The 14,661-nt window shown below is 33.8% G+C and overlaps 1 protein-coding gene across 1 annotated transcript; it reads left to right on the top strand.

Annotated features, from left to right (window-relative positions):
• Nucleotides 1–252: 252 nt before the first annotated feature.
• On the top strand, nt 253–13,404 carry LOC137741823 (probable leucine-rich repeat receptor-like serine/threonine-protein kinase At3g14840). Its single transcript, XM_068481537.1, has 24 exons — nt 253–531; nt 916–1,096; nt 4,927–4,998; nt 5,149–5,220; nt 5,509–5,580; nt 5,699–5,770; nt 5,916–5,987; nt 6,100–6,171; nt 6,259–6,330; nt 6,416–6,487; nt 6,568–6,636; nt 6,851–6,922; nt 7,307–7,363; nt 7,969–8,034; nt 8,126–8,161; nt 8,304–8,344; nt 8,448–8,833; nt 8,997–9,192; nt 10,691–10,852; nt 11,208–11,326; nt 11,449–11,659; nt 11,777–12,014; nt 12,301–12,451; nt 12,590–13,404. The coding sequence occupies exons 1-24, from the start codon at nt 429–431 to the stop codon at nt 12,977–12,979; spliced, it is 3,054 nt and encodes a 1,017-aa protein (XP_068337638.1). The 5' UTR covers nt 253–428; the 3' UTR covers nt 12,980–13,404.
• The last annotated feature ends 1,257 nt before the right edge of the window (nt 13,405–14,661 follow it).

Raw genomic sequence — 14,661 nt, 5'->3', positions numbered from 1 at the left:
GACATAACTAGTTTGGCTAAACTCAAATCTTCTATTTTAAATTAATTATTTTACAAGCAATTTATGTTAATGTATCTTTAATTATATAAATAATTAAATAAAAATAAATACAGTAAGTGGTTGGGAATAATTTTTTTTTCCTTTCTTGTTTGGTCTTTGGTTTTAAGGGCAAGTAAGGTAACACAAGTCATTGACTTTCGTTTCTGTCCTTCGAGGTCCACTCCTTCCCTCCCCTCAAGTGAATAAAAAGCTGTAATTCAGACTCATTCTCCTCACAAATTTTTCTTTCTTCGCCACTCTCACAAATTTTCATACATACAGTCCAACAAATTCCAAAACCTCTCAACATATTCCATCCAGCTAGCTGCACAAACCGATCCCTTTGTCTCTGGTTTTCTCTTCAAATGTGAAAGACTTTGCCTAGAAAAATGATGAATATGTTCTTCCCTCGACTTCTTCCTCATTCTCTTTTCTTTGTAGCTTGCTTTGTAACTTTTGCCTTTGGAGCTGCTCGATTGCCAAATGATGAAGGTACGAATAATTAACCTCAATATCTCTATGTCAAATATCTTCCTTAGTTTCCTTTATTTCATTCTATAAATGATAGTTTTAAGTTCGTTTGATAATCTTTTAGTTTTCAATTTTTTTGAGTTTTCAAAATTTGGTTTGGGTTGATTTTGGTTTTCAGTTTACATTTTTCCGAGAAGTGAAAACAGTTACCAATGAACTAAAAATTAAAATAGTTATCAAATGAACCTTAAGTAAACAGATATTTATGTGAACTTAGTAGAAATTTTCAATCATATGATGCTGATGTGCACTCTGTAGTTCTTGTCTATGCATTAATTTTTTTTTTTTCACTATTTTTGTTGGGCACGATGTTAATTTGTGGCCTTTTATTTTGCGTATATGCAGTGCAAACTTTGAAAGAAATAGCAAAGACACTGGGGAAGACGGACTGGAATTTCAGTGGAGACGCAAATCCATGCAGCGGCCAACTTCCATGGACTGATCCAAGCCCACTTAAAGGATTTGACAAATCCATCATCTGTAATTGCTCCTATGAAAACCGCACTGTCTGCCATATTACCAGAATGTAAACCTCTCTCTCTCTCTCTCTCTCTCTCTCTCTCTCTCTCTCTCACTCTCAAAAACAACTCAGAACTAAGTGGGATTAAATATAGGGGTCTCATCTTTTTAATTCCGTTGATTAAATATCGGTTTCTTTTAAGAACTTGATTAATTAACATTTTTTACACAATTTTGTTAGAGGTACGTTTGATTATATTGGTGCATATGATTTTATGGTATATTTAGAATCTAAATGTACCAAAAGTTTGTACGTTTTTTTTTAAATGTACCATAACTTTTAATTACTTTTTTTTTTCATAAAATTATGAAGTTTTTTTTTATTATTATTATTATATATATATATATATATATATATATGTATTAATGACTTTGTTTTTTTATAAAAGAAGAGACTAATTAAATATAATAACATAAATAAAAAGTTATTTTTCAGTGATAGTGATGAATTACTTAAATTAATGTTTTTAATAAATCTACGAATTTGAATTACATTATTGCTAATTTATTGTGAGACTTAGCGCATTTCTCCTCTCCTATCGTTTGTTAAAAATAAATAAGAAAAAAAATAATGCCGCAAATTTAAAATTCCTAGATTGTAGGAAATTAGTTGTTAGCTAGTTTAAGTGAATATATATTAAATGAATAAATAAAATGCTAAGTTGGTAATTGATGAACGCATCTTCATCAAATCTTGTAAAAGAACATATGTTTAATCTAAAAAAGTTGGAAAAAAATGCAGGAGATTCTAATTACTCTTTTTTTTGTTTCACCATAGAGAACATATCGTTAATATATATATATATATATATATATATATATATATATATATATATATGAAATTTTTGTTTAGTTCTCTTGTTTGAGACCCGTTGTGAATATAAAATGTTACTTTACAACTAAAAGAGTTGGAAAAAAATTGTTAATAATAGATTACCGAGAGAAATAGGTGATTCTTTGTTTTCAATTTATTTGACACATAATATGAACATGAGATTATAGCTTTAATAAATACCAATTTAAGCACTTAATGTGTCACCTAGTCGCTTTTTACTTATAAGTGAGAGGTTTTAGGTTCGATTTTCGTCAAAGGCATATTTAAACCATATTATTTGCTAATTCATTATGAAGTTTAGTCTACTCTTCCACATTCTAATGTAGATAATATCGTTTATTAAAAATAAAAAAAAACTTAATGTGATAAAGGGAACATAAGTTGGAAAATAAACGTTGGGTTATATAGAATTGTCATTGATTAACTTATTTATCAAGCCATTAAAAATTGCTCATTATATTTTTCTTTTCTGGATAAACAGTTTGCTCGTTGTGTTTTGAACGAGTTCCATCTCATGATATATAGAACTATTAAGAGAAATATAAAGAAAAAGTTGAGAAAATAAAGAAAAAGCAACGTACAGATTAGGCGCCTTTTGTTGTGAAAGGTTGAGAAGGATCGGATCAAAGTTTTCAGTCTTTGTTATACGAATAACATTAAAAGAAAAAAACAAGAAAGGTCTACGTCCATGTACCATCCAGTGACAGTGTATCATATCTACATGAAGACTTTTTCAATGAATCTTAATGAGCAGAAAATTTTGTAATTGTTCCGTATTCAAGCGGATAATTTAAGTGTTATAAAACAAGTGAGGAAATACGAAAAAAAATATTATATTTTCTATTTGTAATATAATATTTGGTGTGCCGCTTGAAAAAATTCCTTCTCAATGAGCATTTTCTCCTACACAAAAAATTAACTATGCATGTAAGAGAGGAGAATAACTTACAATTGAACAATTTTTGTTCTTATTAAACAAAGATTCATATAAACAGAGCTTTATAAAATTTACGTTGAATCATATATTAATATGTGTAAATTTTTCTTAGTGTTATATATATTATTATATTAAAAATATTTAAAAATAATAAATTCGTTCTATCCAAACTGCTCATGAATGTTCGTGGAGAAATGTTGATTAGATTGTTCAAATTCGGTTTTGTGGACCCCACGTCTATTTGCTATAAGGCCTAGTGTGGGCCTCATGCCCATGAAACCTCCAAAATAAAGTAGGAATTATAAGGCCTAATGTGAGCCTCAACGAGTTGTCTATTGGCAACTTGGCACGTCGTATTCACTCATTCAACCTTACGTCCGGCAAGGTAGCTAGGCCAATTAATTCCAATTGGATTTGAGGGATGCTAGTTTAATAGGAATCAGAATCCTCTTTTAATCTAAGGATGATGATCCTCATGACCAAGGGATATGGACCGTTTTCATCCAACGGTTATAATTATTATAACTTTAAAGGGACCTCCTTGTTTGTAGCTGTTGGATTTTCATCCAACGGCCCACATCTCTTGGTCATGAGGATCCTCATCCTTAGATTAGGAGAGGATCCTGGTTCGTTTAATAGCACAGTTGAGCTCCTTTGTTTCTTTATGATTTTCTCACGCCCCGACCCTAGCTTCGGAGAGATTATTTTAGTGCTTTGAGATTACGGTCCAGTACACCAAGTATCATAATACAAGTGGTTAGATACATGAAAAAAATTTCTAATCACTTGCATTATGACACTTAATATATCAAACATTCTTCCTAACACTGAAAATTTTTCCTAGGTTCGTGGCGTAAAAATTTTGAAGCTCTTAATGTGTATTTGAAGTAAGTAAATGTTGCTACTGTTTAGAGCTAAGTGATTGTCGCTCATCTTTTTCTCTTTATGCACACTGTTAAATTATGTTTTTGACGAAACAAGGGGAATAAATAAAAATAAATTGAATCAAATTCCTTAGAGCTATAAATTCTTCTTGACGTGCAAGTCAGGATTGAAAATGTCGATTTCGACCAATTCAGTTTTTGTTGGAACAAAATTATGAAGAAAATTGGAATATATCTTAAAATTCCTAAATGGGCTTTGGCCGCCTTACACTAGAACGAGCTTAGTCGTCCTTACACAGTTACTAATTTGCTGTCCAACCTAATTCTGATATCTATAGACTCTAATTGGGTTTTGCATTTCCCCATCCTTTATCCCTCCAGATTTTTTTATTTTTTCTTCAACCAGCAACCAATTGGAAGTTTTTGTTGGTCTAAGAAGAACTTGTTGTGCCTTGAAATTCAAGAAAATGCAAAAAGACTAATCTATTTCTTATTGAATGAACAATGAAACATTCAACCCTACCATGTATAGCAATTCAACTGAACTTATCTGCAAAATCGAGTTCTAGGATGTGACTAGTTTGCTCAATTACTATAACATTGTGTTTCTGATCAGGCTATGAGCCAGCATGGATGTTCCATGGCATGCTGTGTTGTTAATTTAATTTAAATTTTTTTTTTAAAAATAGGCATGCTGAGTTGTTAGGACTTGGTATTACTGCTGTGCTGTATTTAGGCTTGATTCTTGCATACTTGATCAACGTACAATTTTTCGTAGTCACCACGATTCTTGCATACTTATTATACACATACAACTCTGTATCGACATAATTATTAGTTACAAAGTTAATGAAAGAATGACTTACAGTGTGCTTGTGACAAATGCACATTTGCTGTTTGTGTAATTGCTCGAGTTCTATTCTTTTTAAAGGACATTGGACTTTTTCCCTTGGTTTTCAAGTAGGAAAACCAATTCCTTCTGCCTATTTAACTACTTGACCAAAAGTAAGTATTTTCTGTGATTTTTTTTTTGGTCAAAGTATTTTCTGTGATGAATTAGTGTTTTACTTGTTTGGTCTCGCTTCTGAGGCATTTTTTTCTTTTTAGTCACAGTATAGATGCGTAATGCGTCTCTGTTAATTTGCGACTAACTTTGAAACTTGTTTACCGATAAAATACAGAATTCTAAAATCTCAGGATTTGCAAGGAACACTCCCACTAGAGCTGGTAAATCTCACCTATCTTCAAGAAATGTAAGAACATTTTTACCCCTCCAAGTTTACATTATTTAAAGTAAAAAGAAAATAGCTTTGTGTCGTGTAAATGGTTTATTCTTATTTCATATATAGCTTACCTTTATGTCTGTTATCAATGAGACACTGGTTTCTTTCTTTCTCCTTCAGCGACCTCACCCGCAACTACCTGAGCGGTACCATCCCTCCAGTATGGAGCTCTCTTCCACTTCTTCTGAACATGTACTGTCTTCTCTCACACTGCATATATTTTTGTGTTTGATGTTCATGTCATGTTCTTGTTACTTTATTTGGTCACTCCAATGTTCTTCAGCCATTTCTTTCTTAAACTACGAATCTACTACATTGGGTTTTGTTCATGATAATGAGCTTCCGTGGTCATGAGGCGTTTGAATCATAAGTATTGAATCGAACGTCTGGTGTTCATTGCCTTCGTATTGACGAACATGTTAATGTTATTGAGCCTCTTGCTTGATAAAAGTGATCTTAAGACTATAGTTTTTAATGCAGATCCCTTGTTGGAAATCATTTGACGGGTTCTATCCCCAAAGAGCTCGGAGACATCACCACCCTGAAAAGTTTGTGAGTGTTGATTGCGCATTTGTTTCTTGCTTACCTCATTTGATTTTATGGAGATACTTAATGATGTTTTTTTAATCAATGGAATTGAATTTTTTTTTTTTTTTTTTTTTTTGTATAGGGACATCAGTTTCAATAATTTCTCTGGAACCCTCCCTCTGGAGCTTGGGTCTTTGGCCAACATAGAAAGGATGTAAGAGTCCTTTTCAAATTTTACCGTGTTAAAAAAATATTTGGGTTATTTGGAATTTTCTTGTAGACAAATTCTGGAGACTTTCACCAGTAAATCATCGACTTCTCTATCGTTGATATAATTGTTATATCTATTTCATTTTTAGGTTGCTTTCCTCAAACAACTTTAATGGGGAGTTGCCAAAAACATTTGCAAAGCTTACCAAAATAAAGGACTTGTAAGCTTTCTGTGGTTATTTCTTCTTAAAGGTTTCCTGAGAACTTAGACATTTGTTTTACTGCTTTCTGATACTAACTGGTACCATTTTCCCTTTTCCAATCATTATGCAGTCGGATTAGTGACAGTCAATTTTCCGGGCAGATACCTGATTTTATTGGGAACTGGAAAAATCTTGAAAAACTGTGAGTGTTTTTCTCTTGTGTGTCATCTTTTCTGCTATTTGATTTCAATTTTATCACTAATTCAAATGTTATAACTTGCTAAAACAGATTGATTCAGGCTAGCGGTTTGACAGGGCCAATTCCTTCTGGCATTTTTCTTTTGACAAGCTTGACTGACTTGTTAGTATATCTAGTCTCTATTTATAAATACAAAACGATTAGCAAAATGCGTAGTTTATGTTCACAGCTCAATTTTAACATGCAGGAGAATCACTGACTTGAGTGGACCTGAATCACCCATTCCTTCGCTCGATAAGATGAAAAAAATGAAGACACTGTGAGTTAATGGTTCCAGGACACACAATATCTGTCTGTACATAAAGTCTTCTGTAAACTCAAAGCTTTGGTCTGTTGCAGGATGTTGAGGAGTTGCAACCTTAGTGGACAACTACCTACAGATCTTGCGCACATGAATTTGAAAACCTTGTAAGTACAAATGTCTTGGTCCCTATTTTTTCCGTCTTCAAATAAAAAATATCTTCTAGAAGTGATTCTACTAATTCAAGGATTATTGAAGTGCCTTAGATGATTTTAGGCGGACTTTATGTTTCTGTATTTATTAAGAGAACATCCCTTTCAGATGTCATTTCCCTCTCTACAGTGAGCACATCTAAAACGCATTTGCTATTTGTTTGTACAGAGACCTCAGCTTTAACAAGTTGACCGGAGAAATTCCAAACAGCTTCGCTAGTCTAGCAGATACGAATTATATGTAAGCTATTAGAATGACCAATCTAGTCTTTCTTACATGAAATTGACGCAGACATTCTTCAATGGTTTTGTTACACCCCAGCCTGACAAGCTGGAAGTCTTTCCAATCACGATTACTGTAATTATGAGTCACAAGTTATACTACAATGAAAATGAAAATGGCTCTTCTGCTCAGAAATGAAATGTTTAGTTTATTCATTAGAGTCATTACTACTCATGCAAACAATTGAAATAAGGTGATCACCCTTAGATGTGTCATTCAGATGGAAGTACTGATCTAATGCACTCAGAGTTGGCAAACTCAAATTTTCAAACCTTTACAAAGAAATTCCTAAGAACAAACACTATATTCTTTACTGAGTTTTTCTGTATTCATTATTTTTAGATTCTTAACTGGAAACTTGCTGACTGGACCTGTACCTGCTTGGCCGAAAAAAAACGTGTAAGCTTCTCTTCCAATTACTCAGGAAATTTATGCTGTTCTTTTACTAAAATAGATATAAAACTATTATATCAAAAACTTCATCCGAACCATGTTAATGCCTACCTCTTTCTCCTCACCCTTGTTTCCTTTTGTACTGACAAACTACATCTGGAAAAGAATTTGTTAATGCTTCTTTGATTCTGTTTTATGAAACCTCAATGAATATGAAGACTGGAGAAGATAATTAATACTGAAAAAGAAAGGATGAAGAAAATCACACAGAGAATGTATGTCCTCGCTGCTCTGCCAAATGCAACAGAGGAAAATCCTTCTTCATTCAATGTCTCTCACTCTCTCTCACACACAAGTCGTGCAAAGAGAATATTACCGTTAGCAAAGCACAGCTGGATCCTTAGACATCACAAAGTGATCTTAGCCACACATCTAACTATTTTCTAAGATCATCACACATGGCATTATTTGCCTTACATCTTTGAACCTCACACTTCGCAATATTACAACACAAGTGAATACACAATTAAGCTCATAACTTATTTCACTAATTCTAATCAGCTAGAGACTTACAATTCAACAGAATTTGCATCATAGCTCTTTTTGTGCAGTGATCTTTCATATAACAACCTCACCGTAAGTGATGCAAGTTGTCCACGAGGCAGCAGCAGCAACATGTAAGAATGTTTCCATTAGCTTGAAGTTAATCTGTTTGTGTTATGTGGAGCAAAGCTTAGCTTAACTTTTCATTTGTGTTAATTTCTGCAGTAACTTGTTTGCAAGCTCATCAAAAGGCAATAGTTCGTAAGTTCAAATTAACCGTCTCAAAGCATGCACCTATAAATTTACTTCTGTTTCCAATGGTGTATTCTGTACTCTTTTTTTTTTCTTCCAACTTCTCATTTATGATTGCTGACATTTTCTGTACCCTGACTTACTCTATCAGGAGAATTGTTACATGTTTCAAAACTTCAGAGTGTCCAAAATGTAAGCCGAGTTTCTACACAAATAATTACCTTTATTTTTTCGGTTCATTCTTTTTTAGTTTTACTCCTCAATGCCTACTAATCTCCATTTTCTTTTTTCATAGATTTGTACTACTCGCTCCTTATAAATTGTGGTGGGAGTCAATTTACTGTCCCTGGAAAGAATGGTGCACATTATGATGATGACAGATTTTCAGCTGGACCATCATTTTACGAGAGCAAAACAAATTGGGCATTAAGCAGCACCGGTTATTTCACTGATGATGACCGCACTACGGACGCCTTTATATGGACTAATGAAACTAGACTCTCTATGGCCAATCCTCAACTATACATGAACGCACGCCTTTCTCCCATCTCTCTAACTTATTTTGGGTTTTGTCTGGGAAATGGAAACTACACTGTAAGCCTCCATTTTGCAGAGATAATGTTTAGAAATGGCTCAACATATAGAAGCGTGGGAAGGCGCATATTTGATATTTATATTCAGGTAACTATCGCATCCACTTCCATGTATACTCACCAGTGAATTATTCTAATTTTCAACAAGCATTGTTTATATTTTGGTCTATTTGAATGTTAACCTTCACATTTATGATCATGAAATGTTAAGCAACTAAATTAGTGTGTATATATATATATATATATTGCAGGGAAAACTATTGAAGAAGGACTTCAATATCATGGATGAAGCCCGTGTGTTTGGTGATGTAGTCATAAAGAACTTTACTACTCTTGTAACTAATAATTCATTGGAGATTCGTTTATATTGGGCCGGGAAAGGGACGACAGGCATCCCTGTTAGAGGAGTCTATGGTCCACTTATTTCAGCTATTTCAGTAGAGCCAAGTAAGTTTTCACTGATCTAAGCTCCGTCTAATTACTATGCTTTGACCATATGCATTGATATATCTACTAAATTAAGAGATCCGACTTCAGTTCTGCGAGGTTCTTTTTCTTCAATATTTCCTTTCCCTTGTATTTTCGCATAAATGCTTTTGTGTTTTTCGTGTTTTACATAGTTTGAGCCAAGACTGGAAGAAATACTCTCTTAATTTTCTTATCGCATAATATGCGTTTTTTTTTTCTAGGTGACAGGTTTGCGCTTTTAAATACAACAAAATTCAACTTCAAGGATTTTTAACTATTTACATGAAAAATAACCATTTCACTTGAGGAAACATATAATATTTACTGAAAATATGAGTACATCCCTTAGAATTCTATTTGCTTTAACTAAAACCCATCATGGTAAGTTTCTCTAACAAAAACCCAATGACTAGTCTCCAACTAAGCAATATCCATAATTAAGTTTGACTTGGCAAAATTTGTATTTTTTGATGTCTAAATTACCCCTAATAACACTTTGGGTCTCTCGCTGATTATCTACATTTTATTTTACATTATTTCATTCAATTAAATGTCTTCAAATACCTTATGGGGATTTGGCAAAAAAATTTAAATGTCATGATTCCTATGCATTTAATAACAAAAATTTACATGATACCATTGTTCCTTGTATATTTGTTTTCTCATGATGCTAACAAGTAAAGTGGTATATCCTACAAATATCAAAAAGTTATTTTATCCAAAATTATCAATATTTTAAATATAACATAGGTAAATTATTTTGCACAATAATTTACCCACAAAAAAATAAATATTTTGTAATGATACATGCAAAATAATTTACCTACAAAATAAATAAATATTTTTTTATTCAAAGTTAATTAAATACCAATAATTTGGAATATATATATATATATATATATATATATAAACAATTTACCTACAAAATAAAAGAATGTCGATTGATTGCACACACTATATAATAATAACAAAATGTGGCTAGTATATATGTATTATCACATGAAAAATAGTTTACCTAAAAAATAAATAAATGTTTTTAGCCAATTGATTCAAAATTAATTAACTACATATCATTTTACATAAAAATATAGATAAATTATTTGCACGCATATATATAATTTTAACAAAATGTGTCTAATACATACATGCAAAATAATTTCCCTACAATGATTGTCAAACAAATAAAAGAAATGAAACATATGATGGTAAGAGAAGTACCCTAATATTTAAAATGAGATGGGTTTTTGTCAGGAAAATAAGTGTTGCATGGGCTTATATCTGAAGGACCCTAATATTTACAACCATCCAAAGAAAGTTTGTTCGAGGGATTGCTTCATTTACTCTCTACTTATTTAAAGATGCCCCAAAGACTGGCTTCAATCTTCTGTTTACGTGTGCATTAGATGGTTGAACAATCCACTCTCATATCAATTACATTTACATTTATTCTAATTTAAGCTAATCTTTCTTCTGGCAGACTTTGTTCCCCCGCCAAAACCTAGCACATCAACTGGTGGAGGTGGCGTGCCTGTAGGTGCCGTGGTTGGAATTGTGGTTGGAGGAGTCTTCATTGTACTACTGATATTTGGGATTCTTTGGAAGAGAGGCCTCCTAGGACAACAAAAGACATTGGAGGATGGTATTAATTTGCAGTTTATTCTGTTATACTGGTTTTTCCTATTTTGTTTCTCCATTACTTATTCTTATCGAACTTTTTTTCGTAACTAAGAACAATATTGATGCTATTTTGCATGGTTCTCATGCATATTGATGTGCACACTCAAAGATAGTAATTATTTGGATATTAAGCTTTCCGACCCTTTGATGTTGCTATAATATATTTATCGTCCAAACTCATGACGCAGAGTGTCTGCCTATAGATCTAGTTACTATTTAAATTCAAGAATCAGGCACAAAATATTACGAACTAAGAATTCTATCCTTTTGAAAGTTTTCTTAGACACAATATCTTATGAATTTTACTTGTTATACAGATTTGAAGGGTGTGGACCTGCAAACTGGTAAATTTACCTTCAAGCAACTCAAAGATGCCACAAGCAACTTTGACAGAGCCAATAAGATTGGTGAAGGTGGTTTTGGATCTGTTTATAAGGTATTTTTCGGTGCCAATATTTATTTATGTATTACATTTTTTTCTAATTTGATATTGTCCATCCTCATGAAAGTTAATTTGCTCCATAGTGATGCAAATTTGACTATCTTTCTCAAATGCAGGGCGTTCTAGCAGATGGCACCGTAATAGCAGTTAAACAGCTTTCTTCCAAATCAAAGCAAGGGAATCGTGAATTTGTTAATGAGATTGGCATGATTTCTGCTCTGCAACACCCTCATCTTGTCAAGCTCCATGGATGTTGTATTGAAGGAAATCAACTATTGCTTGTCTATGAGTACCTGGAAAATAATAGCGTCGCTCATGCTTTGTTCAGTAAATATCAGTCTCGTTTGCCAAAAGTTCATTTCATTCATACAGTGGGCATAAAAGATCTTATGCATTAAAAATATGTCCCTTACAACTAACTTTGTTTAATTTGGCAAACTGAAGGGGAAAAAGAAAGTCATTTGAAGTTGGATTGGTCAACAAGGCACAAGATTTGTATTGGTACAGCAAGAGGTTTGGCTTATCTTCATGAGGAATCAAGATTGAAGGTCGTTCATAGAGACATCAAGGCTACTAATGTTCTGCTTGACAAAAATCTTAATCCAAAAATATCTGACTTTGGATTGGCCAAGCTTGATGAAGAGGATAATACACACATTAGCACTCGTATTGCTGGAACTTAGTGAGTCCCTATGCTTTTATTTATCTTCTTATTCTCTTGTTTTAATCTTCTTCCACACTGAAAAAAAAAGATAGAGCAAAAGGAAAGTCTCTAACTTACATAATTTTCAACCTAACCAGATCCTTGTTGTTCAAGAAATTTGAAGGGCAGATATGTTCTTTCAATATAGTTGTATTACTGATTATCTCTCTAACTATTGGATTAATCTTAAGTATTCAATTAGCAATATTTTTACTAATTATTTTAGCTCAATATGGGTTAATGATATGATTTCATGATATTGCAGTGGATATATGGCACCCGAATATGCAATGCGGGGTTATCTGACTGATAAAGCAGATGTCTATAGTTTTGGTATTCTCGTATTGGAAATTGTTAGCGGGAGAAACAACACAACTTACCGGAAAAAGGAAGAAAGCTTTTATCTTCTTGATTGGGTAACATGAATCTACTACTTCCTAATTTAACTTCAAATTTTCTTAATATGCCTTGTATGTGTGAAAGTACATTTGAATCGATGAAGTTTAATCCAAAGACATAATTTATATTGATTTTGTTACTTCCATTTTTTGCAGGCACAACTTCTAAAAGAGCAAGGGAATTTGATGGACCTAGTTGATCCAAGGTTGGGATTAGACTTTAATAAAGAGGAGATGATTGTTGCAATCAATGTGGCTCTCCTTTGTTGCAATGTTACTTCGACAGCTAGGCCTACCATGTCTTCGGTTGTGAGCATGCTCGAAGGAAAGGCTGTTGTTCATGAGTCGGTCTTGGATCCAAAAGCAGAGAGTATTGAGATCGATGCAATGAGGAAACATTTTCAATCTAGTTTTGGAAGGGGCACGAGTGAGAAACAGATAGAAACGGGGTCAACTGAAGGGCCATGGACTGCTTCGTCTGCTCACGATCTGTATCCCGTCAATCCTGATTCAGATTACTGGGAGAGTAGAAGCAAGAGAACTTGAGCTGCATGGTTATCAGTTTGACTCAACCTTAGCACACTCAAACATATAAGCTAATTAATCATCTGTATTTCTTCTATAACTATTTGTTGGCGTGAATTAACCATATAGTTTGGGAATGTGATCATGTGATTGATTCCTTGTATAATTGGGATTCTTATTTCCTATTTCATAGGACCTCTTGTACCACGATCATTGAGCGTGGTACTAAGAGGAGAGGGTTATATTATGTGGATGATGTGGTACCGGGCCGAGTCAACCAAGTCCGCAGTGGTCACAATAACAAGATCAAGCAAATTTGGCTATGGCATTGTCAACTAGGACATGCATCATTTGGTTGGCGTTTAAGACTCTGATTTTCAGTGTAATGATTGCATTCTTGCAAAAAGTCATCGTACTTCTTATCATTTGAGTTTCAATAAAAGAACAGAGCCTTTTGAGATAATTCATTCAGATGTTTGGGGCCTTCACCAATAGCAACGCACCATGGTATTGGTTAGTATGTTATGTTTGTTGATGATTGCACCATAATGAATTGTATCTATATTATGAAACAAAAGAGTGAAGTTGGGCAAATCTTTCAACAATTTTATCGCATAATTAGAAGTCAAAATTCTCGTCTATCCTATCAAAGTTCTTTGAACCGATAATGGTGGAGAATATCTTAATTCGGAGCTACCACAATTTTTTGCAGTGCACAGCATACTTCATTAGACTACTTATCCTCAAACTCCTCAACAAAATGGTGTGGAAGAAATCAAGAACATACATATCTTGGAGACTACATGAGCTATTCTCATTGGGGCTCATGCCCCTCCTGCTTATTGGGCAGATGCAGTTACGTGTTCCGTTTATCTCTTTAATCGAATGCCTTCTCGAGTTCATGACTTTTGAACTCCTATGGAAGTCTTAATAGATTATGTTACTTTACGATCCTCTCTCCAATTATCACCTCGCATATTTGGGTGCATGGCCTAAGTGTATCTTCACAAGAATCAACGAAGTAAATTGAATCCGTGTTCCGTTCGTTGTGTCTTTTTGGAGTTTAATAGCCAAAAAAAGGGATACTGATGCTACCATCCACCCACTAAGTTGTGTCTTTTTGGAGTTTAATAGCCAACAAAAGGGATACTGATGCTACCATCCACCCACTAAGCAGTTTTATGTCACCACAGACACCACGTTTTTCGAAACAGAGATGTTCTTCATCACTGATCAAACCCACTCTAACCTTTTGGGGGAGTTGTGCAATACAAATGAAGAATACAGTGGGTTTGATGTCCCACTTGAACGGGACAGCACATGCAGCCCATCTGATGGATCTGGGCCCAACAACAGTTCTGGAGAGACCGAGATGGCATATTGAGATTTTAGCAATAATTCAGGCTGAGTTTCAAGAAGAATGGGCCACGACATCAGTTCATGCAAGCCATCATACAACCCAGAAATGGACCATAGCACACCGAGCTAAATAAGCCCAAAAATGGGCCACGATACAACTAGTCAAACAGGGCAAATTCCAATGGCCTCTAACCTTGACTCACGTGAGACAACTAAGCAACAATATGCAATGGACCAGTACAGTTTATGTAGGCAGAAGAAATTAATTGGTCTTCGAGCGATACCGAGACCATGCAAATGGAAAATAACCCTCATCCTTCACCATCAGTACACGTTTATGTCCT

Source organism: Pyrus communis, chromosome 8, assembly GCF_963583255.1.
Source record: "Pyrus communis chromosome 8, drPyrComm1.1, whole genome shotgun sequence".
Taxonomy (NCBI): domain Eukaryota; kingdom Viridiplantae; phylum Streptophyta; class Magnoliopsida; order Rosales; family Rosaceae; genus Pyrus; species Pyrus communis.
Note: the sequence above shows the minus strand (reverse complement) of the source record. Positions and strands in the feature narration are given on the sequence as shown.